Here is a 22,672-nt window from a genome sequence, read left to right as displayed (position 1 = left end):
AGTTCTTGGCTGTGGGAGTGCAATAACTCATTGTTTTCTCTCTTTTTACCTCGCCACCCAGGAAGGACTGACTGGGGTTCTCTATGTTTTATTCATGAATAATTAAAAAGATAATCATTCCTAATTCCTGCTGTTTCAAGTCCAATAGGCTAATTTTACACCGAAGGGAAATGATTTAGAATCGAATGCTCCAAGACTAGTCTATTTGACACCAAATTGAGTTAATGGAATCCTGAAAGCCCAGCTATATTTCTTAACATAGGAAACTATATTTTCTAATGACAGAATTAATTATATTTTCATGCCTTTTAGAAAAGTATAATTCTTTTACCTTGCAGTTACCATCCTATTGTCCTTGTAAATCTATTTTCTAGGTTAAGATAACTCCTATTAAGACATGTTATAAACAAAATATTGATATCCTGCTTATGATCACAAGTGCATTTTTCTAAATTATTACTTACTTGGCTAATGTTATCGATGTTGTTTGCTTTCATGTCTAAATTCTTCAGTGAATCAATTATCAATGCATTAATCACTTCCTTAAATTTTACAGATATCTAAAATCTAGCTGTCTGCAAATTGGATAATTTTGGAAGTTTGGCTGGCCACTAGTTTAATGGCTTTGCAGCTTTATTTACAGTAGCGTGCCGATCTAGTTCCCACCCTTCAAGGCAATCTGTCCTGAAGCACCCTACCCTACCTTACTTTGTATGAGGATATTAGGAAGAATATTTTGTAAGTATGCAAAAAAAATTCTTTCACTTTATTTTCATGTTGTGCAAAATCCAGAATCCAGCATGTTCTGGGCCCTGGAAGTGCTGGATTTTGGACATTGGTCCCTTAGCAACATTGGACCACTGACATTAATTTTTTTTCATATAGCCCCCCCATCAAATTTGTTTTATGGATCTCTGGCTTTCTTTGGGAATATTCCTGCCTGTAAATTTGACAATGTGGCTCTTAACCTTGCTCTAGGAACATGACCATGTAATCCATTGTGACTCACTGTGAATTGTTAAGTGTGTGCTGAAATATAAAAGAAAATGCTATAAATACTCAACACCCCAGCCACCATATGTAGAAAGACAAACATGGTCATTGTTTAAGATCTGAACCAGAAAATATTACAGGTATAGAAGGTTTTAAGCAAATGTTGAATTGCAGATAGTTGGAAGAGAAGGGAAGAGTAGAAGTGAATATCTGCAATTTGTGGAAGACAGGAATAATTTAATGGGCAATGGAAATATCACAAGAACCTGCTATTTAAAAAAAAACTGGGGTTTGTGTTTACGAACTGGAATTGTTGAGTCTGGAAGGCCGTGAAGTACTTAACTGAAAGTTTGGACACCCTCACCTTCCCACAAAACAGCAGGTCGAGCAGCATCTGTGGGAAGGAAATGAACTGTTGACATTTCAGGTCGACAATTCCCGCCCCTCATCTGCTTCTTGTTCTATTTCCCCTCATCTCTCTCATAATGACTCCCAATTATCACCTTACTTATAAGATTCCAGGACTGGCAACCTTTGTGTTCCTGCTTCTCACCTAAGTAGCAATCTCCTTCTTCACCTTCCCCTCCTCCTCCCGGCTCCATCTGCTTTTTTTTATATCTGCTTCCATCTATCATCCATCTGTCTCTGTCTCCCAACTCCACTCCTTCCCCTCCCCTACCTGGCTCAATCTGCCCGTCATCCTTCACTCCTCCTCGGTCCACCAGTCACCTTATAGCCCCTGTAACACCATTCCCCCTCTCCTCCTTATACTGGCTATCTTTACCCTCCCCTGTTAGTCCTGATGCAGGGTTTCAACCTGAAACATCAACAGTTCCTTTCCCCCCACAGATGCTGCTCAACCCACTGAGTTTCCTCCAGGCTGATTGTTTGATGCTCCAGATTCCAGCATCAGCAGTCTCTTGTGTCATCCTTGCCTTTCCATTGGACAAGTTATGCAACTCACTTTTAGAGCCTTCTGACACAACATGGAATTCTGCAATTTCAGATCATAACCACTGCTTCCATTTTTTTCCAATAGTAGATTCTGGTAATGATTCCAGAATACACAAGCTCCATTCTTTTTGAAAGTAACATACTGTTAATCACTGTGCCTTGATTTTTGCCATAGACATCATTTGGAAGTCTTATTTTATTCAGAGATTCATTTTCTACAGTGATGGTCTTTATTGGATGTTCAGTTTGCTTTGTTGTTTTTGTTTAGTCCTACTTTTCTGCCCTTTCCCCAAAGCCCTTCCGCTTTTAATTTTTAAAATATCTATCTAATTTTAAAGTTATTATGAATCTTGTTTCCACCACAAGCTTTGATAGACCATTCCACATGCTCACAAATCATTACAGCTGTTCCTTGATTTATGAATATTTTGTTCACAAATTTTCATTATACTGCTTTCGGCTCTTTCGGGTTTTTGAAATCATTTATAAAAACTTTTATCACAAAAATGTAAATTCACTCGTCTTCAGCCACAGTACATTTTGTATATTCTTCCCATGGCATTTTGCTTTCATCATCAAAGTGTTTTGCTTGTGCTCTACTAGTTAGCGCAATCCCTCAAAATTTATTTTGTGCATCCTTCGAGATGCCCCAGCAGTTCTGAGGATTGCACCTCTTCTAAGAAATCGTGACAAGCTTTAACTGTTAACACCAAGCTGGATGTAGTCAATAGAAGTGAAAAAGATGACCCATTGTTGGACAACAGCCATTTATTAAATCTTGCAGTGTTGGCAGTGCAAACAATCCTTAATGATGAGGACAAAATAAAAGTTAGTGTCCAAACTCTTACCCTTGAAAGTACATTGTGTGTTACGAAGAGCAGAGATGTTATAATGGAGAGGATGGAAAAGGCTTAAACATGTGGTCAGAAGTTCAGAATCAATATGTGTCCCTTATATTGATGGTGATCCAGGAAAAAGCAAGATGTTATGGCAAGACATGAAGGACTATGAGGAGAGCATTGTATCTTTTGAAACTGCCACTACATATGGCTTGAACATTTCAAGAAATATTAATATTCATCTTATGAGGGGAGGCAGCAAGTATAAATACTATGGTGGCAGAAAATTTTCCAAGGAATCTGAAATGAATCATTGAGCAACATGGCTGTTGTCCTAACTAAGTATTTAACATAGATGAGGTGGTGCCCTCACATCTTGAGGGATGAGAAAACTGTTCAGGCTTCAAGACAGCCAAAGTTCTCATTCTTCTCCTTGGAGGAATTGCTGAGGGTGACCATAAGCTCTTAGTCAGAGAATCTGAGGGTTCTAAACAGATATTCAAAGGCCAAACTTCTAGTAGTTTGGTGATCTAAAACAAAAGCCTGGATGAAAATAATGCTTTTCTAAAATAATATCACATTGTTTCTCTCTCCCTTCATCAACAATATTATGCAAGGAAATAATCTGGACATCAGGACCTTGTGCATCATCCACAATGCCCCTGGACATCTGATTAAAATTAAGAACAATGCTGACAACATCTGGGTAGCAGTGTTGCTCCATAACAGCATTGCATTTTAACAATCCACATACTAGGGTGTATCACTATGCTGAAGGCTTACAACCAGCAGCATGTAATGAGGCATGCCATTTAAACATGATCCAGGAAATCAGACAGCAATTACAAACCCACCATTCAAGAAATGTGGAAGAGGTACAATATCAAGATAGCATGAACCAACTTGGTGTCTTTTGGAATGATGGAATCCATGTAACCCATGTAATGAATAGTCTACAGAGGAAACTATAATCAGATTATGTGCAAAACTCCTGTGGATTACAAACCTGCTAAAATGTTAATTAAGTTGGCAAGTGAGGTAGGGTTTGATGGAATAGACTGGGATGATGTTCAAGAATTACTGGAAGAGCTTACAAATATGGATCTGTCAGAGCCTGAGCAACAAAGATCACAAGAAGAAGGAGCCACTGGCATAATGCCACCACCACCAAAACAGCTCACTGCAAAAAGGCTTTTGGAGGTATTCTTCCACAACAGGTATTGGTATTGGTTTATTATTGTCACTTGTACCGAGGTACAGTGAAAAGCTTGTCTTACAAACCGATCGTACAGGTCAATTAATTACACAGTGCAGTTACATTGAGTTAGTACACAGTGCATTGATGTAGTACAGGTGAAAACAGTAACAGTACAAAGTAAGGTGTCACAGCTACAGAGAAAGTGCAGTGCAATAAGGTGCAAGGTCACAACGAGGTAGATCGTGAGGTCATTGTCCATCTCATTGTATAAGGGAACCGTTCAATAGTCTTATCACAGTGGGGTAGAAGCTGTCCTTAAGTCTGGTGGTATGTGCCCTCAGGCACCTGTATCTTCTACCTGATGGAAGAGGAGAGAAGAGAGAATGTCCCGGGTGGGTGGGGTCTTTGATTATGCTGACTGGTACACCGAGACAACGAGAGGTAAAGACAGAGTCCAAGGAGGGGAGGCTGGCGTCTGTGATGCGCTGGGCTGTGTCCACAAGTCTCTGCAGCTTCTTGCGGTCCTGGGCAGAGCAGTTGCCATACCAAGTCGCGATACATCCAGAAAGGATGCTTTCTATGGTGCATCGATAAAAGTTGGTGAGAGTCAAAGGGGATAAACCAAATTTCTTTAGCCTCCTGAGGAAGTAGAGGCGCTGGTGAGCTTTCTTGGCCGTGGCATCTACGTGAGTTGACCAGGACAGGCTGTTGGTGATGTTCACACCCAGGAACTTGAAGCTCTCAACCCTCTCGACCACAGCACCATCGATGTAGACAGATGCATGTACACCACCCCCTTTCCTGAAATCAATGACCAGCAATAACCAGGAAAACAATAGCAACCTTCAAAGACAACGATCCTTCACTAAGGACCTTTACCACCCGGGACATGCCCTCTTCTCGCTACTACAGTCATGGAGGAGGTACAGGAGCCTGAAGACCCACACTCAATGATTCAGAAACAGCTTCTTCCTCTCTAGTCCATGAACGCGTGAACACTGCCTCGTTATTCCTTTTTTTGCACTATTTATTTATTTTGTAATTTATAGTAATTTTATGTCTTTGCACTGTACTGCTGCTGCAAAACAACTAATTTCACGTCATATAAGACAGATAATAATCCTGATTTTGATTCTAATATGGACTGCAGAACTGGATGTGGCTGCATGATAGAAACTGCCATTTTTTGCTAGATGAGCTGTGCAGATGTCCATTGACACCATTAAGCCTTGTTCAGCAGCCATTCAGGAACAGTCACAGGGAGAAAGCTTGCAATCAATGTTGCAAATTCCATCAAGCTTGGATTCCACAGCACCGCCATCATCCAAAAACCAATGAAAATTTCCGCTGCACCACCTTGATGTCTTGCTGCATGCAAGCATGGTGGGTTCATTTACTGAGGATTTCTGAATGGTATTGAATATTGTGCAATTGACAGGAATGGTCATTGATAAAGTAGCTCAAAATATTTGGGCCAAGGACACTGCTCTGAGGAACTCCCGCTGTAAGGCTTTGGGACATGGATAATTGACTTCCAACAGCTGCAACAACTTTGTGCGAGGTATGATTTCATATTTCTTATGACAAAACAAAGGCCAATTGGCAGTGAGTCTATATCAGCTTTCAGAGCATTCCCACCAATCTCATTTCACCACTCCTTAATTTCTCTGTAATCCATTCTCAGTCATGTACCCATCAATTCTCCCTGTCATCCACTTACATTACGAGCAAGTTATGGTAGTCAATTAATCTACCTACCAGAACGTCTTTGGAAGGAAACTGGAGAACTTGAGGGAAACCCATGTGGTCACAGGGTGAATATGCAAACTCCACACGAAGAACCTGGATCCCTGGAGCTGTGCGGTGGCAGCAGTATCTGCTGCACCACTGTTCCGTTCACATATGATTCCAGCCATTGGAGTCTTTCCTTTTGATGTCCAGTGACTTCAGATTTATCAGGGTACATTGATGCCACACTTAGTCAAATGTTGATGTACAGGGCAGTCACTCTCACCTCAACTCTAGAATTCAACTCTTTGGTTCTCATTTGAATCAAGGCTGTGATGAGGCCTGGAGCCAAGTGGTTCTGGAGAAACTCAAACTGAGCACTGGTTAATGGATTATTTATGAATGTGTCACCTGATAGCTCCCATCACTTTGCTAATGATTGAAAGTAGAGTAATTGGGTAGTACTTAGCTGGATTGGATTTATCCTACTCTTACTGTGGCTCTAAGATCAGGTCAACGGCTGGATATCCTCAGCGAGTGACTAACCTCCTGACAACCCAAAGTCCTTCCACCATCAAAAGACACAGGTCAGGAGTGTGATGGAATACCTTTCACTTACCTGAATAAGTGCAGCTCCAACAACACTCAAGAAGCTGAATACCATTCAAGTAAAACCAAGTTCCTTGATTAGCTCCCTATCAATCATCCTAAACATTTATTCCTTCTGTGCACTGTGTACGATCTGCAAAATGCACTGCAGTTCCTCATCTGGACTACAACCAATACCACCAAGAAGGACAGGGGCAGCAAGCATGTGTCCTCACCACTTATAAATTCCCTTCTAAATGATACCTGACTTGAAAATCATTCCCATTCCTTCACCGGATCTAAAGCCAAAGACTCCCGACCCAAAAGCATTGTGGAAGTATCTTTATAAGAAGTATTCCAGCAGTTCAAGAAGATTGTGCACCATCAACTTCTCAAGGGCAGTTTTGAATAATAAATAAATACTTGTCTTGACTGGCAGAGCCCATATCCCAAAATTCACATGACTCTTTCCCTGTACTCTTGCATTTTTTCTTAAATACTTATCCAATTCCTTTTTGAAAGCCATGACGGGTTTCATTACTATTTTGGAGAGTTCCAACCAGAAAATAACTACTAACTGCATGAGGATATTTTTGCCTTATGTTTGGTTCTTTTGCCAATTATCATAAATGTGTGTCCTTCAGTACTCCACCGTTCCAAAAATGGGAAAAAATTCTCTTTCTTTACTCTACCTGGAACCTTCATATTCTTGAATACATGTGTCTCTTCTCAATCTTCTTTGCTCTAAATAGAACCACTTCAGCTTCTCTGGGCTTGCTGTGTAGGTGAAGTCCGTTGTCCCTAGAACCATATTTGTAAATCTTCTGCATCATTAAGTGTATATTGAACAAATCATAGATACAAATACTGAAATCTGTGTCCTAGCACTGTTACCATTCTTGCTGGCCAAAAGCATTCATTTATCACTACCATAATATGGTAGTGATAAACCCATGTTGTCTGAAGCATAATTGTGTTAATCTGGTACCACTTTAATTTCTTATTGGAAGATCATGGATTCTAGTCTTGCTCCAGAGACTTCAGCACAGATATCTAACCTGAAGTGCCAGGACGGTAGAAAAGGAGTAGTCTGTTCTGAGGTCCCATTAAATATAACAAGTTCAATATTCAATTTCAGTCCAATACTAGAATTCAAGGAAATTTCAGTGTGTTATAGTATTTGTATACTTGAGAAATTTTAATCTTTTATGTTATAACTTGCTTGTTACATTTAATGATTATAATAACTATTCTGTTTTCACTCAATTGTTGATCATCTTATAAGTTTGTACTATGTCAATTGATTAGTACTTCTATTCTGTACCATTAAAAAATTCTATGAAATATAATACTGATTTGTAAAACTGGCTAGCAGTATTTGTCCAGGTATTTGAATATAATAATCACCATGGATTTAACAGCATATATTGTTTCTCTAACACAGTGAGGATTAGCACATTGGCACAATTGGTAGAGCTGCTATCTCATTAGCTCCAGCAACCTGGATTCAATCCTGACCTCCAGTCCTGTCTATGTGGAGTTTGCGTATTCTCCCTGTGACTGTTTGGGTTTCTTACAGGTTCTCTGGTTTCCTCCCACATCCCAAAGACATGCTGTTGGTGGGTTAATTGGCCATTGTAAACTGCCCTCATTGTGTAGTGTGTGTGATAGAAATTGGAGGGAGTTGATGGGATTGTGGGGAAAATAAAATGGAATTAATGTAGGATTAGTGTAAGAAGGTGCTTTATGGTCAGTGCAGATTTGGTGGGCTAAGGGACTGGTTCCCATGTTGTCTGATTCCATGGCATACAATATTTTAACTTCATTTTTTTATAACTACTTTCACTCCAGGCTCTTTCACTACAAACCTATTTTAACTACAGGTCCAATGCCCAAAATCTAAGGACTAAAACCATGTTAATTTTCACATAGTACTTGTCTTGACTATGTTGGACAGTAAAAATTAAATTTGAAAAAAAATTCTTTCATGCTTACCAAATATTTTTCTGGTTTCACACTTCAAAAATAATGTCTGGGGCTTCAGGGGGGTTCAGACTTGGAGCATGGAAATGAAGCAGCAAAACAGGCGAAATGTGTGCTTTTCAGACAGCTGTACTTTGGACATATGGCCTATGCATTAAAGGAACAATCATTAAAATGTAATATTTGCTATTTTCCTAGTGATTGTTTTCCATGGAGCCTAAGATAATGTGGCTGTCCTTTGGGCTATTCAGGATACTATGGTGTCTGGCTCCACAAACAGGCTACATACACCCTGATGAATTCTTTCAGTCTCCAGAGGTTATGGCAGGTAAAAGATCTAGTCACTTCTGCTTTCTACAGATAAAAAGGATTCTTTGTTGTAAACATTTATTTTGTTTTCCTAGAAATTAGCTGTTTGTGCCGCTAAAGCTTAATATGCCTTAAATCACACTGAATATGCCTTAGATTCTATTCTTATGTGTTAATAAGTATCAAATTGGATCCTGCCTTTGCTGCTCTTCTGCCTTGAGCAGCTGAGACTGAACAATTCTCACCTCTAGGGCAATGTCCACTGCAAATCTCAAATGAGGATGGGATTCAAAGTCAAGCACTTTTAATAACTGTGCTTTCAATAAAAATGTCATACTTTATATAATTAACCAAAACATAGCCTAGTACATTAGTTAGTGTGAATAGAGGAACCGTTTACCTTTGAAAGTGCAAGATGCCACCAGATATGCTTCGTCTCTCAGAAGGATAGATTAGAATATTTACAGCAGGAAATCAACAGAAATCAGATGAATATTTCAGGGAAGAAATGATTATAGGAGTCTGAAGAAACAGTGGGGAAATGGTGCTTGCTGTGGAAAGTCTAGATGGGCCAATCTAGCTTATACCATCTTTCTACAGGGGCAATACAGAAGCTATCAATTCCCAGCTCATTCCTCAGATTCTTACAATTTTTTTTCCTGGACATATTCATTCATTGCCTGTTTGATTGATTTCCAGATCATGTCCATTCACTTCAAGAAAAGGTTTTCCTCATATCACTTCTAGTTCATTTACAAAATGCTGAATGTGCTTCACCAACAGGAACAGATTCCCTTTATTTACTTTGTCTAGAATCCAGATGATAATGAAGATTTCTATTAAATTGAATCTCAGTACCCTGCTTCTTCACAATTGCAGCTTCTCTAGTCTGTCCACATAATGAAATCTGTCATCCTGTGACCATTCTACATCCTCTGCACTTAGTCAAGCGTCTTTATATCTTTCTTATAGGGTGGTGATCATAATTGTGCTCATTAATCCAGTTGTAGCCAAAGTACTGTTTTATAAAGCTTCAATGTAATCTCCCTTTTAAAAAAAAATCCTGTCAACATTTATAAAACCCAGGAATCCATTTGATTTTTTTGGTTGCTTTCTCAACCTATCATGTCATCCTCAAAAATGTGTGCAGGTATACATCCTGGTCCTTTTCTACACCAGCATTAGAATATGCAATAATGACAGACCTTGTAGCTTAGAATAAAATTATTCATTTAAATTTACTATGTGTAATTTTTAAATAGAAGTAACATAAAGTAATAAGTTCAGTATGTTGGTATAGACTATAATTTGTCACTGAGAATTTAACTGTTCAATCAGTTCAGCATTTAACATTACTTCGAGAATCTTAGTGTCCTTGGATAATATTATCTATACCTTGGTCTCCATAGAGTTCAGCTGTGTAAATTGATCCTACAAATTAGGAAACAAAAGCAATTGTCAGCAGACAAGAAGTTGTTAATCAAGCTAAATGCCTATAAAACAAACCTGCCTGAGTCTTGGCACTAAGGTAGTCATTAAGATAATGGTGTATTCTATTTTCCACTGTGGCAAGTTGCAGCATTGTTTAAGGAATTAAACAAATTTTGATCCAGTGAGTAACATTTTGGAGCAGAAATAGGCCACTCAGCCATTCAATAAGATAATGGCTGCTCTGTTTGTAACCTGAATCCAGATTCCCACCTACCCCCTGTAACTTTTTACCCCATTGCTTATAAAGAATCTATCACCCTCGACTTTAAAAACATTCAGAAATTCTGCTTCCAGCACCTTTTAAGGAATGTGTTTCAAAGACTTACAACTCTCTGAGAGAAAAAATGTCATCTCATCTCTGTCATAAATTGCAACCTTTTAAAAATGTAAGTCCCTAGTTCTAGATTCTTAGTTCTCCCCCAGGAGAAAATATCCTCTCTGCACCACCCTGTCAAGAACCCTCAAGATCTTGTATGCTCCAATAAGTTGCCCTTCATTCTTCTGATCTCCATCGGCTCAAACTGAAGCCAAGCCTGTCCAATCTTTCCTCAGAAGGCAAACTGCCCTTTCCAAGTATCTATCTAGTAAACCTTCTCTGAACTGCTCCCAGTGCTTTTACATCTTTCCTTAAATAAGGAGACCAATACTGTACACTGTGCTCCAGATGTGGCCTATATAAATAAGCATAACCTCCCTAATTTTCTAGTCAGTTCACATTATGGTAGCTTTCCTAATTACTTGCTACACTTGCCTGCTAACCTTTTGTACATCATGCCTTAGGACATCCAGGTCCCTCTGCATCTACATCTTTCTGGGTGTTCATCTGTCTACATTTAAATTGACTATTGAAGTTTGATAACTTACCTGTTTAGTTAGTTCAGCACATTACATTCTTTTGAGAATCCTAGTGTCCTTGGATATTATTTTCAATATCTCAGCCCTCTCGTTCTGTGCGTTCAGGGAAAAAATGGGAGGTTTCTTTTCAGTATCTCCACAAAGGCAATATCCAGAATTTCGGTGTTTGCTTGCCTCTTTTCAGTTTTTGGTGTTCATTAACAGTCTAAAACTGAACTGATGATGTACCACTGCATTTTTAAAGACTTATAAAAATGACCTTTAAAAAATACTTATAAAAATGCATTTTTAAAGACTTGTTATATAAAGTCATTTTTCATTTCAAGCTCATTGTGCTTTCTTTACAGGCGACATTTTGAACTTGAAAATCTTCCACCCTTGGGAATTTAATACTTGTTACCCCAGCAGATCAATTCTTTTCCTGTTGGTCACAACAGGCTTTTCATTCACAATACTTAAAAATTTACAAAATTCTGGCCTTTTTGGCAACATCCTAAACAGCTATACTTTGTTGGTTTTCCCCAGATTTTACCTGACGTGCCTGTCCTTTATATTGGACTACTCTGTATACCATTTAGCCTGTCTCTGGGATGCAGACCCATGGAATGCTCTAACACTGTTGAGTATGTCACATGTGATGTTGGTCTTTCACACCAGAACATTTTCAAATTCTATAGAAGCAGCTCTGTTTGCATTGCTGCTGTTGTTAGTGGCTCTGGAAACAAAGCAAGCAAATGTGGCATCAGATGCTGGAAAAAAGAACAGAAGGAAGAATAAATATCTTATTGGGGTTGTTTTAGTATCAGGTTTTTTTAATAGGCCCACATTCATTGTTTACGCTTTAGTGCCAATGTTCCTGTGGCTTTCTCATGATCAGAAAGGCACATTTCGGTTCAGTTTCAGAACAATTTTGAGTAATACTTTTGGTACTTTTTCATCTGTAATTGTAACCACTTTTACTTTCATTTTGATAGATACATTTTATTTTGATATAATGTTTTCTGACATGCACTGTATTTTGAAAACTGGAAATACTGTACATAAACATATTGCTAATCTAAGACAACATATAGCTTTAACTCCTCTCAATTTCATTGTGTACAACTTGAAATCAGAAAACCTTTCTACACATGGGAGTCATCCCTGGTTTACACATTTGACTGTGAATGGTCTTATACTGTTTGGTACTCTTCATTTGTCAGCTGTTGTTTCTGGTATCCAAGTCATAATCAGCAAATTTACCTGTAGTGCTGGAAGTCCAAAGAGACAGCAATTTGAACAGAGATTATTGAAGGCATTTCCTATTACACTATCAATTACTGAATATTTAATTTTGCTTTATTTTGTACCTATGATCATTCTTTCTTTTTTTTGTCATCAGGAAGGACGGTTTCTTAGTCCACTTATTGTACCAGTTGTTCTTCACTGTGCTTTAAAACATAAGGTATTGGGCTGGAAAACTGTAATTGTTGTATTTAACATTTTGTGTTCAGTACTTTTTGGCTGTCTACACCAGGGTGGCCTGATTCCTTGTATTTTCTATTTAGAAAAACTTCTCCATTTAAAGGATTCTGTAGTTAATCAGGAGGAATACATTTTGATATTTTATCATACTTACATGCCTCCAAGACATCTCCTGAATGTCAAATCAGATCAAGAATTTGTCAGAATCATTGATCTAGGAGGGTCTGATGTTTCTGTGTTCAACAGCACAGTGAATAGATTACTTGACAATTTTTCTTCTATTGAGAACAACCAAACAAATATTTACATCATTGCACCTAGTACTGTTGAATATACTTTTAATTATTGCAACTTTCAGTGGAAACCTATTGCATCCTTCTTCCCCCATTTGTCTATGGAAGATCCTCCTAATATTTCTAAAGTTATTTCTAAGGATATATTGAGCCAGCTGAGTCTTAATATTTTCAAGGTGCAGACAAAGGGAAAGAATTCTAAAACTTAAGGAAGTCAGCTTTATTTTTGATGTTTTCATACTGTTTGCTATTACGATGTATTTGTGAGTGTTCTTTTTTTTGCAGATGTGTTAGAATTGCAGATGTGTTAGAATCGCAGATGCTGGAAGTCTGAAATAAAGATAAAATGCTAGAAATACTCAGTAGATCAGGTGGCATCTGTAGAAAGAGAAAAAGAGTTAATATTTAAAAATTTTCAAACTGCTCGATCAGGATTTCAATTCATGCTATCTGGATTATTAATCCAATTGCATTATAGGGTCCAGTAGTTTATTAATTAATAGCTTACCTGTTTTTAATCTGAAATAATAGTTTCAGAGTATTTATTAAATATTTATTGATTTCTGGTGTGAATCACTCCTAGACATTTGGCCACGGAAATCTAATCATATCACATGTTATTACATGACAATTAAAGATATAATTGCATTAGTTGCAAAAACAAATCCTCATTAATCTCCATAGGTAGAAGAAACCGTAATAGAATAGATTTCACATTTCCTCTAGTCATGCATCACCTATCCCAAAATTTCAGCAATCTATTTCTGGCCTCTTGTGCACTGTGGCAACATGGTGTCACAGCTTGATGCTATTGTCTCATGGTTCCAAGGACCCATGCTTGATCTTAATATCAGATGTTAACTGTGCAGAGAATGCACATTCTCCCTGTGACTGCATGGGCTTACTCCAGGTACCCCAGTTTCCTCTCACATTACAAAGATGAGCGGGTAGATTGTGTACTGTAAATCATCCTTTAATGTAAGTAAATGGCAAAAGAATCAAAAAGAGATGATGATCGGCATGTGAGAGAGAAAATGTTGCAAGGCTATAGTGAAATAAGACAAGGGGGAACAGAACTGATGGGATTGCTCCTTCTGTGTTGTAATAGATATATTAGCAGCATGGACAGAAAGTTGGTTAAGGAACATGAAATAGAGGTAGAGAAAGGTTACGTTTCAGACTGGAGCGATGTGTACAATGGAATACTTTAGGGGTTGGTACCATACACTTTAATAATTTGGACTTTGGTGAACATGTCACAGTTTACAAACTTGCAGATGACAAAGGTGGAGATGTAGGGAACTGTGAAGAGAATACCAATAAAATTAAAGAGTAACAAAGAGAGCAGGGGAATGGATGGCTAGGTGCCAGATGAAATTTTAATGTCGAGAGATGTGAAGTGTTACAATTTGGAAAGAATAATGATAAAAATGAATATAAACTATACGGCATAATTGAGAAAAGAATATATGAAGCAAGAGATCTGAGGTATATGTGCACAGTTTGTTGAAAGTTACCATGTGGGTTTCCTTTAGGTACTCTAATTTCTTCCTGAATCCAAAAGATGTCCTAATTTAGTCAGCTACTGTAAATTATCCCTTAATGTAACTAAATGCCACAAGAATCAAAAGGCAAGTTGTTGGACATGCGAAAGAGATTCAGTTGGTAGAGTTGCAGGACTACAGGTGAATAAGATGAGTGGGGAAGGATTTTATGGATTGCTTTGCTGGGCCAAATAGGCTCGTCTGTGTCGTAATAAATGTTGGCAAATTATCCTTAATTTTCAATTTCCCATCATTATTGCTCAGGTCTTAAGTTGTCTATGCCCCTAAATGATGAAATGCCCCAAAAGACCTTCCCCTCCTCTTTTATGTTGGTTATTAAATCTACTTCTTGAACCAAGCTTTTAGTTTCTTACCCTAATATTCCTTTATTTGGTTCGTTCCCAAAGAATAAGATAGATAAAGATATATTAGGGTTAATCATTAATTATTAATACCAATGAACTGCCTAGGTCCATTTTTATTGAGTTAAAGGCATTATACAAAAACAAATTCATCGATGATATACCTTCATGTTGATTTCTCACTAACAAAACAATTTTCTTGCAATATAGATCAAAAATAGGTGTGCAACTTTACCAAATCAATACTTTAGCAGTCCACGGCATTAGAATTACACAAACAAATAGAAACATATTGAAAATTTTCAGTTTTTTACAGTATAACACTTTTCTGTTCAATAAGGCTGGGCATAACTGACACAAATTTCCTTTTCACGAGCCCATGATCAATTAATCGAGCACAGAGTGCCATAGAGTGAGGGAGGTGGGAGAAGACTAACATGAATTTAGTGTCTGGATTGTGTAAATGGGTCAAATCGCATGCAATAAGAGAAGAGCCGTGTTCAGTAGCATCATTTTAAGTTATTATTTACGTTTCAGTGTATTTAAATTTCAATAACATTTGAAACAATTAAAAGTTGTGAGGCCACCATATTGTCCATTAGGAAAGTCACCATGTGAATAATTTGCCCTGGCGGGTGATTTCGATCTTGTCCCCGACTCAACAAGTCGTTGCGATGAAAGTTGAACCCCGAGATCCATGCAAACGTCCTCCTGGGGCAGCCCTCCCGATAGAGTTGTTTCCTGCTCTGCTCCCGACACAAAAGCTTTCCACAGTGTGTTCCCGCTCCAGCTGCCGACTGAGGATCTCGGAAGGACGTCGGGTTTACTTCTGTCTCTTCTGCCCGGAGGCCTGCATCAGGGCGTTCTTCAGCCGGGCCGCTCTCCGGCCCATCTCCCCGAGTCTGCGGGCTAACGTGCCCTGTCCGAGTGCACCGGGGCGGTTCAGCCGCTCGGCCGCCTCCTGGCCGCCCAGCTGCAGCCGGGTGATGGCGTAGGCCGTGATCTGAGCCGCCCTCCGGATCGGCCGGCTCTCCGACAGCTTCTCCACCAGCTGAGCGTTGTTCACCAATGTCAGCAGCAGCCTTCGCAGAACCATGGCCGGGCCTGAGGCATGGGCCTCCTCGACACCTCCCGATCAACCAGTCATTGACGGCCCGCCGAGCTACCATGGAAACCGCTCGATCGCTCGGCCATCAGCAGCAACCGGTCCGTCACTTTGATAGTCACGTCGGGCCGAGTGGTTCCGTTTCAAAATTTACATCTGTCAGTTTGTCTGCAACAAACCGTATAAAGGAACACAGACAATTATCATGTCTACATGTGTGTAATTGTTCCTTACATTGCTCCCGAGCCTGCGGATTAGTACCCGGGAACTGCAGGTACGCAGCCAGGGAGCATACGGACGTGTTTGGTGTGGGACCGACTTCTGGGAGCCCACGGTCGGCGGGCTTGTTGTGGTGAGGTTTTATTTCTCTCGGCCGTTCCAGTTCCAGCCCGAGTTATGTCGGTGTTACTGAACGCCCTCAACAGCGACTCTCACGTGGAGCTGAGCCAGTACCGAGACCAGCACTTTCGGGTAACACTTCCCTTTCTCCCGCTCCGGAGACCGGCCCGGCCCTGAGCCCGGGGTGGAGGAAGGGCTTCGTCCCCCAGGGCGGCGAACCTCTACCCTCGACAGCCGTGGCGGTCCAATCCGTGAATATAAAGTTAAATTCCGTTAATGCGACACACGCAGGACTAACGGGCTTTTCCAGACCTCTGAATTTTATTCGTATTCGTATCCCAACACGTTTTTAATTCGTTTTTTATTTATTAAGTTACATCGTGTTATAATAATTTTTCTAGTGAATCTGATGTTTTGGGAGGTGCGCAGGTAGCAGGAGCCTGGTTGGTTTAAAGAGAGCACGGGAAACAGCCCAGTTGAGTCTGAAGGGAGTGGAGCATACTTTGCTTGTGAGCCAGACGCTGAACTATCAGCGTTTCCAAATGGTTGGTTAGAGGATTATTGGAGTTTTACTGCATTCGGGGCCAGTGGGGAATGGGCAGGAAAGTGGAGCTAGAGCGAAGATTAGATCAGCTGTGATCTTATTGAATGGTGAAGCAGGCTCGTGAGGCTAAATAGTGTATTTAAGTTCCTCTTTCTAGTGCAAATCAAAAAAAAAAGCCGTGGATGTTGAAAATTTGAAATAAAAACAGCAATTGCTGGAAACACTCAGTGAGTAAGGTAGAATACTGTGAAATGAGAAACAATGTTTCAGGTCTGAGACTTCATTGGAACTGGGAAAGGGAGAGAGAAATTGGGTTTGAGTTTCAGAAAAGATGCAGAGGAATAGGTAGAGTAAGAAAATCTAAGAGTCTTGAGATTTTGATAAACCTCTTTGTCATATATATAAATGATTTGGAATGAAAACGTGGTAGGGTGGGTGAGTAAGTTTGCAGGCAACTCAAAGATTGGTGGTGTTGTGGATTGCATAGAAGATTGCCAAAGGATACAGTGGGATAGACATTAGTTGCAGATATGGGCAGAGAAATTGCAGATGGAATTTAATCTGGGCAAGTGTGAGGTGCTGAGGGAGATGCAATATAAAGGGAGAGTAAACAGTTAATGGCAGGATCCTTAACAGCCTTGATAAACAAAGGGATCTTGGGGTCCAGGTACATGGCTCTCTAAAAGTGGCTGCACAAGTTGATGGGGTGGTAAAGAAGCCATAGGGAATGCTTGCCTTCATTAGTCAAGGCATTATGTTCAAGTGTCAGGAAGTTATATTACAGCTTTATAAAACTCTGGTTAGGCCACATTTAGAGCATGGCATTCAATTCTGGTTGCCTCATTGTAGGAACAATGTGGAGGCTTTGGAGGAGGGTGCAGAAGAGGTTTACCAGAATGCTACGTAGTTTGGAGGCCATGTGCTATGAAGAGAGATTGGACAAGCTGGGGCTGTATTCTCTGGAGCAGTGGAGGCTGGGAGGAGGTTTGATATGTTTATAAAAATTATGTGAGGCACAGATGGAGTAGACAGCTAGTATCTTTTCCCCAGGATTGAAATGTCTAGTACTAGAGAGCATGCATTTCAGGTGAGAAGGGGAAAGTACAAAGGAGATGTGAGGTAAGTTTTTTTTACACAGAGTGGTGGGTGCCTGGAATACACTGCCAGGGGTGGTGGTAGAGGCAGATAGGATAGGAGTATTTAAGAGACTCTAAGATAGGCACATGAATATGGAGAGAGATGGTCAATGTGCAGGGAAGAGGGATTAGATTAATTAGGCGACATGAGACTGCAGATGCTGGAAATCTGGAGCAACGAATGCACAATACTGGAGGAGCTCAGCAGGTCGGACAGCATCTATGGAGGGAAATGAACAGTCGATGTTTCAGGCCGAGATTCTTCATCAGGACTCGAAAGGAAGAGGGTAGAAGCCAGAATAGAGGGGGAGGAGCACGAGCTGGCAGGTGATATGTGGGGGGGGGGGGGGGTGTGAAAGGGAATGATGTGAGAAGCTGAGAGGTGATAGTTGGAAGAGTCAAAGGGCTGAAGAAGGAATCTGATAGGAGAGGACAGTAGGCCATGGAATAAAGGGAAGGAGGTAGGCAGGTTGTGAGGGCTGGGGAGGGGAAAGAAGTGAAGGGGCCACAGAAATGAGGGAAAACAAAGGGGGGGGTGGGAGGAAAGTGGAGGGGAGTGGTTTCAGGAAGTTAAGGAAATCAATGATAAAAGACCAATGTCACCCATACCATTCTGTTGGACTTCGGATGACCGGAAGAGATGCCTTCTAAATTCTTTTAAAAGCCAGAGGGTTCTCGAACAGATAAACAAGCAAAGGTTTAAGTTTGCAATCTCTGGCAGCATTCCTACCAAGCAATAGGGTCTGTCTCTTGTTTGTTTCTTAATGTCCTGGTTCAGTGTTTTCCTCCCTTGCAATATATGTATGTTCGGGCATATGTTTCCAATATAATCCAGTCTTGTCTACATTGGACACTTTCAGCACAATGACCACTGCCCCCCCCCAATTAACTGAGCTAAAGCATCAGGAAATGCACTCACTGCAGCACGGTCAGCACTTGCTGCTTTCTCCTTGCATTTTAATGTTAGGCAAATTAGTCTTCACCTCTACTTGCAACAAATTCTTCACTTTCATTACCATGCTTTTTCTTCAAAACTTTGAACAGGCTCTTTGCTTTTTTTTCCTGGATAATCATTAGGTTAATGGGTATTCAGTGTTGATTTTGATCCTCAAGCCAAATCACCAACAGTTTTTACATCTGAATTATTTAAACCACTTTGTTGCTTTGTAATAATGGTAGCCTGCATCAGGGTCAATCCTTTAACATGTACAAAAATACGTGCCCTTTGCTTTATGATGGTACCTACCATTGAACAGTTGAAACCCAACGCTTTGCCAGTTTTCAAAGGCATTTCTCCCTTTTCAGATCACTTGATTACATTCATTTTAATTTCTATTGTGATGGTTTTCCTCTTCATGCATGCACTACCATTACATGTATCTTATTTGTTTTTTGGGTGGCATGGTAATGGCAAAATACTGAAAGAATTGTACACCACAGTACCTGTACAGTGTTTGTAAAAAAAAAAAATCACCAACACTGCTCTCTATATGGAAACTATCCCAGACACTACCTGACCTGCTAAGTTCACCCAGCAGTTCATACTTCACTGCTTCCTTGAGATGACTGGGGTGGTAGGAGGCTCTAGTTATCTTCTCATCAGGTGTTCTCATTTGTCCAGTGCATGTGGGAAACTGCTGTTGATCAGAACAAATGTGTGAACATAAGTTGGACTTCTGAATTCGTGTGTGCTTATTTGTATCAGTGGGATGTACATAAGTCAGGTGTTTGTAACCTGGAGATGACCTGTAGTTGCATTTCTGGTATTCTTTTGAATATATTTTTGCCCACTCATTTGAGAACTGGCAAAGAGTGGAGGAGAAAGCCAATGTTTTTGGCAGGGGAATCTTGAACACTGATTTGGATAACCATTTTTTAAGTGGTAGATCCCTTCCTCACTTAAGGGGACATCTGGCCTATCTAGAAGTGACCAGCTGGCACACTTATTGGGGAGCTTTTGCCCTGGGAGTTTATGACCTGAAATTTGTTTCTGCACTAATGATCTAGCATCTTGTGGGGGGTGGGGGGTTAAAAGGACAAAATGATGAATTTCTTTCCCAGGTGATGTTCTTTTAGATGAAGATCTATTGTGCAGAATGTATTTTTGTTCCTTATGTCCTGACTTAAATTTGAATGTTTGTTTGTTCTTCAGGGAAGCCGATATGAGCAGGACAAACTGTTGAGATACAGCTGTACTCTCTACGTTGGGAACCTATCATTCTACACAACTGAAGAACAGATCTATGAACTCTTCTCAAAAAGTGGAGATGTTAAAAGAATCATCATGGGCCTGGATAAAATCAAGAAAACTTCATGTGGATTCTGTTTTGTGGAGTATCTTTCTGTGTGTGACCAAATTCTAGTTTTTATTATCTTCCCTGAATCCACCAACATATATATAAACTACAACATTTTATATAGTTGAAGATGTATAAGAGTGTCGGTTCAAGTGGTTCTGGGATAAGAACAGGAAAAGGCCATTTAGCACTGCATGTCTTTCCTGTTCAATAAGATAATGGTGAATCAGGAAACTAATTCTATCATTCACCTTGTCTCTGTATCCCTTAATATGAGGCTGGCAAAAAATATGTATCAGATTTAAAAATTATTAATTGAGTTAATAATATTATTGGATGGGGCAAGAATTCACAAACATAGAATGGTGATTGGCAAAAGAACCAAATGTAATGTGAGGGGGAAAAATGTTTTTATGAAGTATTTGGAATGCATTGCCAGAGGTGGTAGTCTGATACTTACACACTCCTTTCTGAGTATCTTAAAGGAGAAATCTCACAAGGCTGTGGTGAGAGGACATGGGACCAATTGGATTGTTTTTGCATAGAATTAGTATAGTTTTGAGAGGCCAAATGTCTTTCCTCTATGCAGTATCCATTACAGAAAGTCAGTGGTTTAGAGGAGCATTTGTGTTTTTCCTTTTGTAGGAGGTACCAGAAGTGAGAGCTTTTCCCAAGGGTGCTGGACTAGAAAGTTTAAAGCTGTATGATATTCCTGCATTAACATATTCTTCCGTGTAAGAAACAGTTCATCCAAAAATATGAAAAATTAATTGTTTCTCTAACTTTATGCATAAGTTCTTAAGTGGTGATTTTTCCTTAATTAATTAATTGGGTATTACACACGTGCTGATGCTGAACATTGTATGAGGTTTATTAATGGAACGCGTTTGGATGATCGCATTATCAGAACAGATTGGGATACTGGCTTCAAGGAAGGCAGGCAGTTTGGCCGAGGAAAATCTGGTGGTCAGGTATGTGGTTCATATTTGATACTTTGAGGTCTTGAGAAATGAAATTGAAATGAATACTTTTAAGGATCCAACTGCAGCCTTTTAATAATAATGAAATGAAAATGTGATTTTAAAAAAAAATTCTCTTAAGTTTTAAGTTTAAACAATATAACTTTAAGATTTATCATGAAAACAAAAAACATGTTGGAAATCCAAAAGAAATAAAGATTAGTCATGATATTGTAAAGTACTAAAATTTATTGTCCTCCAAACATGACTTTGCATTTATATACACCGACAGTATAGACTGGTCATTGCGTATATTTTCCTGAAAAATGAGTAACAATGCAAACTTGGCACTGGAGATGGTCAGTGGGTCAGACAGCACGTATGCAGGAGACACACATCTGTTCTGAAGTGTCTGGAGTTTCCAGTTTGTTCTGCAGTTGGCTTCTTGTGATAAATGTGATAGATTTTTTTTTAAACTGTGCAACATCTATCCTAATCAAAAACTACTCCTTTAGCATCAGTTTCCTTTGACTAAGTTGCTTTTAAAAAAGAGTATTGTTGGTGGTGTTACATCTTATATTGTAGGTATGTTTTTGTGATTGCAGTTTTAGGTGAATGGTCAACAACATTTTTGTTCTGATGTCACTTATTTTACAATGGGGGGGGGGGGGGGGGGGTGGAAACAATGCAGATATTGCAGTGTCTGCCTAGTTAAAACACGAGTCCTTTTCGCAAATATTTTAACCTGATTTGACATATGAACTAGCACACTAAATGTCTTAAGTGGCTGAGAAGGCAAGGAAGAATTAACAAGTTGTACACTTGATAACCAATGTACGTTCTTTTGTGTTTTCTTCCATGCAGGTGCGTGATGAATACAGGACAGATTATGATGCTGGCAGAGGTGGCTTTGGAAAACTGGTCCAGATGCAGAGAGTTCCAGAACCAAGACAAAAATTCTAGAGTTTACAATGGCTTTACCTGTACATCTTTGAGATAATGAAGCTATTGCCTTCATGGAAGCCTGGGGTAGCATTCAATGACTATAGCCTTGTCTTGTTCATTTTATTTTAACTAGGCCTTGTAAATCTTTCTTGGAGCCCCAGTTTCTTAAGTGAAATTGCTTTAATTTTAATTCCTGAATTGTAATGTTTAAATCAATCCCAATAAAAATTTGTCCTTGTTTAATCATTTGTAATCTTCAAATTGTGCCATAGTAAACTGACCCAAAAGTTGTTGCAAGTCCTGTGTGAACTTTATTTTAGTGGTTAAAATGATTTGGCAAGTCCACCTGAAACTTGTGGCACAGTCTGGTTCATAAGATGTATGGATGATGTGGAAAATTGATGTGTAGCTGGATCTAGATAACACCAAATTTGATGTTGCAATCTTCCCTTAAATATCTTAATCTATGGTGTTAACCCTACAGCCATTTTATAATTCCCCATATCAATTATTTGAAGCATTAGTAAGGACATCAATTGCTTTTTCTTGCTGTTTATTACTTTTTCTAATAGGTGGCCACTTAAAACATGCAGAAACCAATAATATTTCAGATATGAAGTTAATTGAATTAAATTGTGCTTTTAATAGCATAGTTTAATTCCAACCACTTTTGAAAATTGCTTAAAGTGACAGGAAGGTGTTTCCAAATTCACAAAGAATTCCTAAACAGTGTTAAAATGTTTTAT

The 22,672-nt window shown here is 39.3% G+C and overlaps 3 protein-coding genes across 3 annotated transcripts; 2 read left to right on the top strand and 1 right to left on the bottom strand.

Moving 5' to 3' along the window:
* Positions 1-3,800: 3,800 nt before the first annotated feature.
* LOC127571884 (GPI mannosyltransferase 4-like) lies at positions 3,801-13,135 on the top strand. Its single transcript, XM_052018630.1, has 3 exons — positions 3,801-3,986; positions 8,500-8,611; positions 11,286-13,135. The coding sequence occupies exons 1-3, from the start codon at positions 3,801-3,803 to the stop codon at positions 12,902-12,904; spliced, it is 1,917 nt and encodes a 638-aa protein (XP_051874590.1). The 3' UTR covers positions 12,905-13,135.
* A 1,564-nt stretch (positions 13,136-14,699) lies between these two features.
* Positions 14,700-15,697, bottom strand: ncbp2as2 (NCBP2 antisense 2 (head to head)). Its single transcript, XM_052018727.1, has one exon. The coding sequence runs from the start codon at positions 15,695-15,697 to the stop codon at positions 15,425-15,427; it is 273 nt and encodes a 90-aa protein (XP_051874687.1). The 3' UTR covers positions 14,700-15,424.
* Positions 15,698-15,956: 259 nt separating this feature from the next.
* ncbp2 (nuclear cap binding protein subunit 2) lies at positions 15,957-22,216 on the top strand. The gene is made up of 4 exons (XM_052018726.1): positions 15,957-16,177; positions 19,878-20,063; positions 20,859-20,993; positions 21,846-22,216. Exons 1-4 carry the CDS (start codon positions 16,103-16,105, stop codon positions 21,942-21,944), a joined length of 495 nt encoding a protein of 164 aa, XP_051874686.1. The 5' UTR covers positions 15,957-16,102; the 3' UTR covers positions 21,945-22,216.
* Positions 22,217-22,672: the final 456 nt, after the last annotated feature.

This window comes from Pristis pectinata, chromosome 6 (assembly GCF_009764475.1).
Source record: "Pristis pectinata isolate sPriPec2 chromosome 6, sPriPec2.1.pri, whole genome shotgun sequence".
Taxonomy (NCBI): Eukaryota; Metazoa; Chordata; class Chondrichthyes; order Rhinopristiformes; family Pristidae; genus Pristis; species Pristis pectinata.
This window is presented reverse-complemented; position numbering and strand designations above follow the sequence as displayed.

Excerpts from the sequence above, each read along its gene's own strand:
- LOC127571884 (XM_052018630.1), top strand. The coding sequence starts at position 3,801 with ATGTTAATTAAGTTGGCAAGTGAGGTAGGGTTTGATGGAATAGACTGG. Across the intron at positions 3,987-8,499 it reads CTGCAAAAAGGCTTTTGGAG|CCTAAGATAATGTGGCTGTC; the intron begins GTATTCTTCCAC and ends TTTTCCATGGAG. Across the intron at positions 8,612-11,285 it reads GTCTCCAGAGGTTATGGCAG|GCGACATTTTGAACTTGAAA; the intron begins GTAAAAGATCTA and ends CTTTCTTTACAG.
- ncbp2as2 (XM_052018727.1), bottom strand. The coding sequence starts at position 15,697 with ATGGTTCTGCGAAGGCTGCTGCTGACATTGGTGAACAACGCTCAGCTG.
- ncbp2 (XM_052018726.1), top strand. The coding sequence starts at position 16,103 with ATGTCGGTGTTACTGAACGCCCTCAACAGCGACTCTCACGTGGAGCTG. Across the intron at positions 16,178-19,877 it reads ACCGAGACCAGCACTTTCGG|GGAAGCCGATATGAGCAGGA; the intron begins GTAACACTTCCC and ends TTTGTTCTTCAG. Across the intron at positions 20,994-21,845 it reads GAGGAAAATCTGGTGGTCAG|GTGCGTGATGAATACAGGAC; the intron begins GTATGTGGTTCA and ends TCTTCCATGCAG.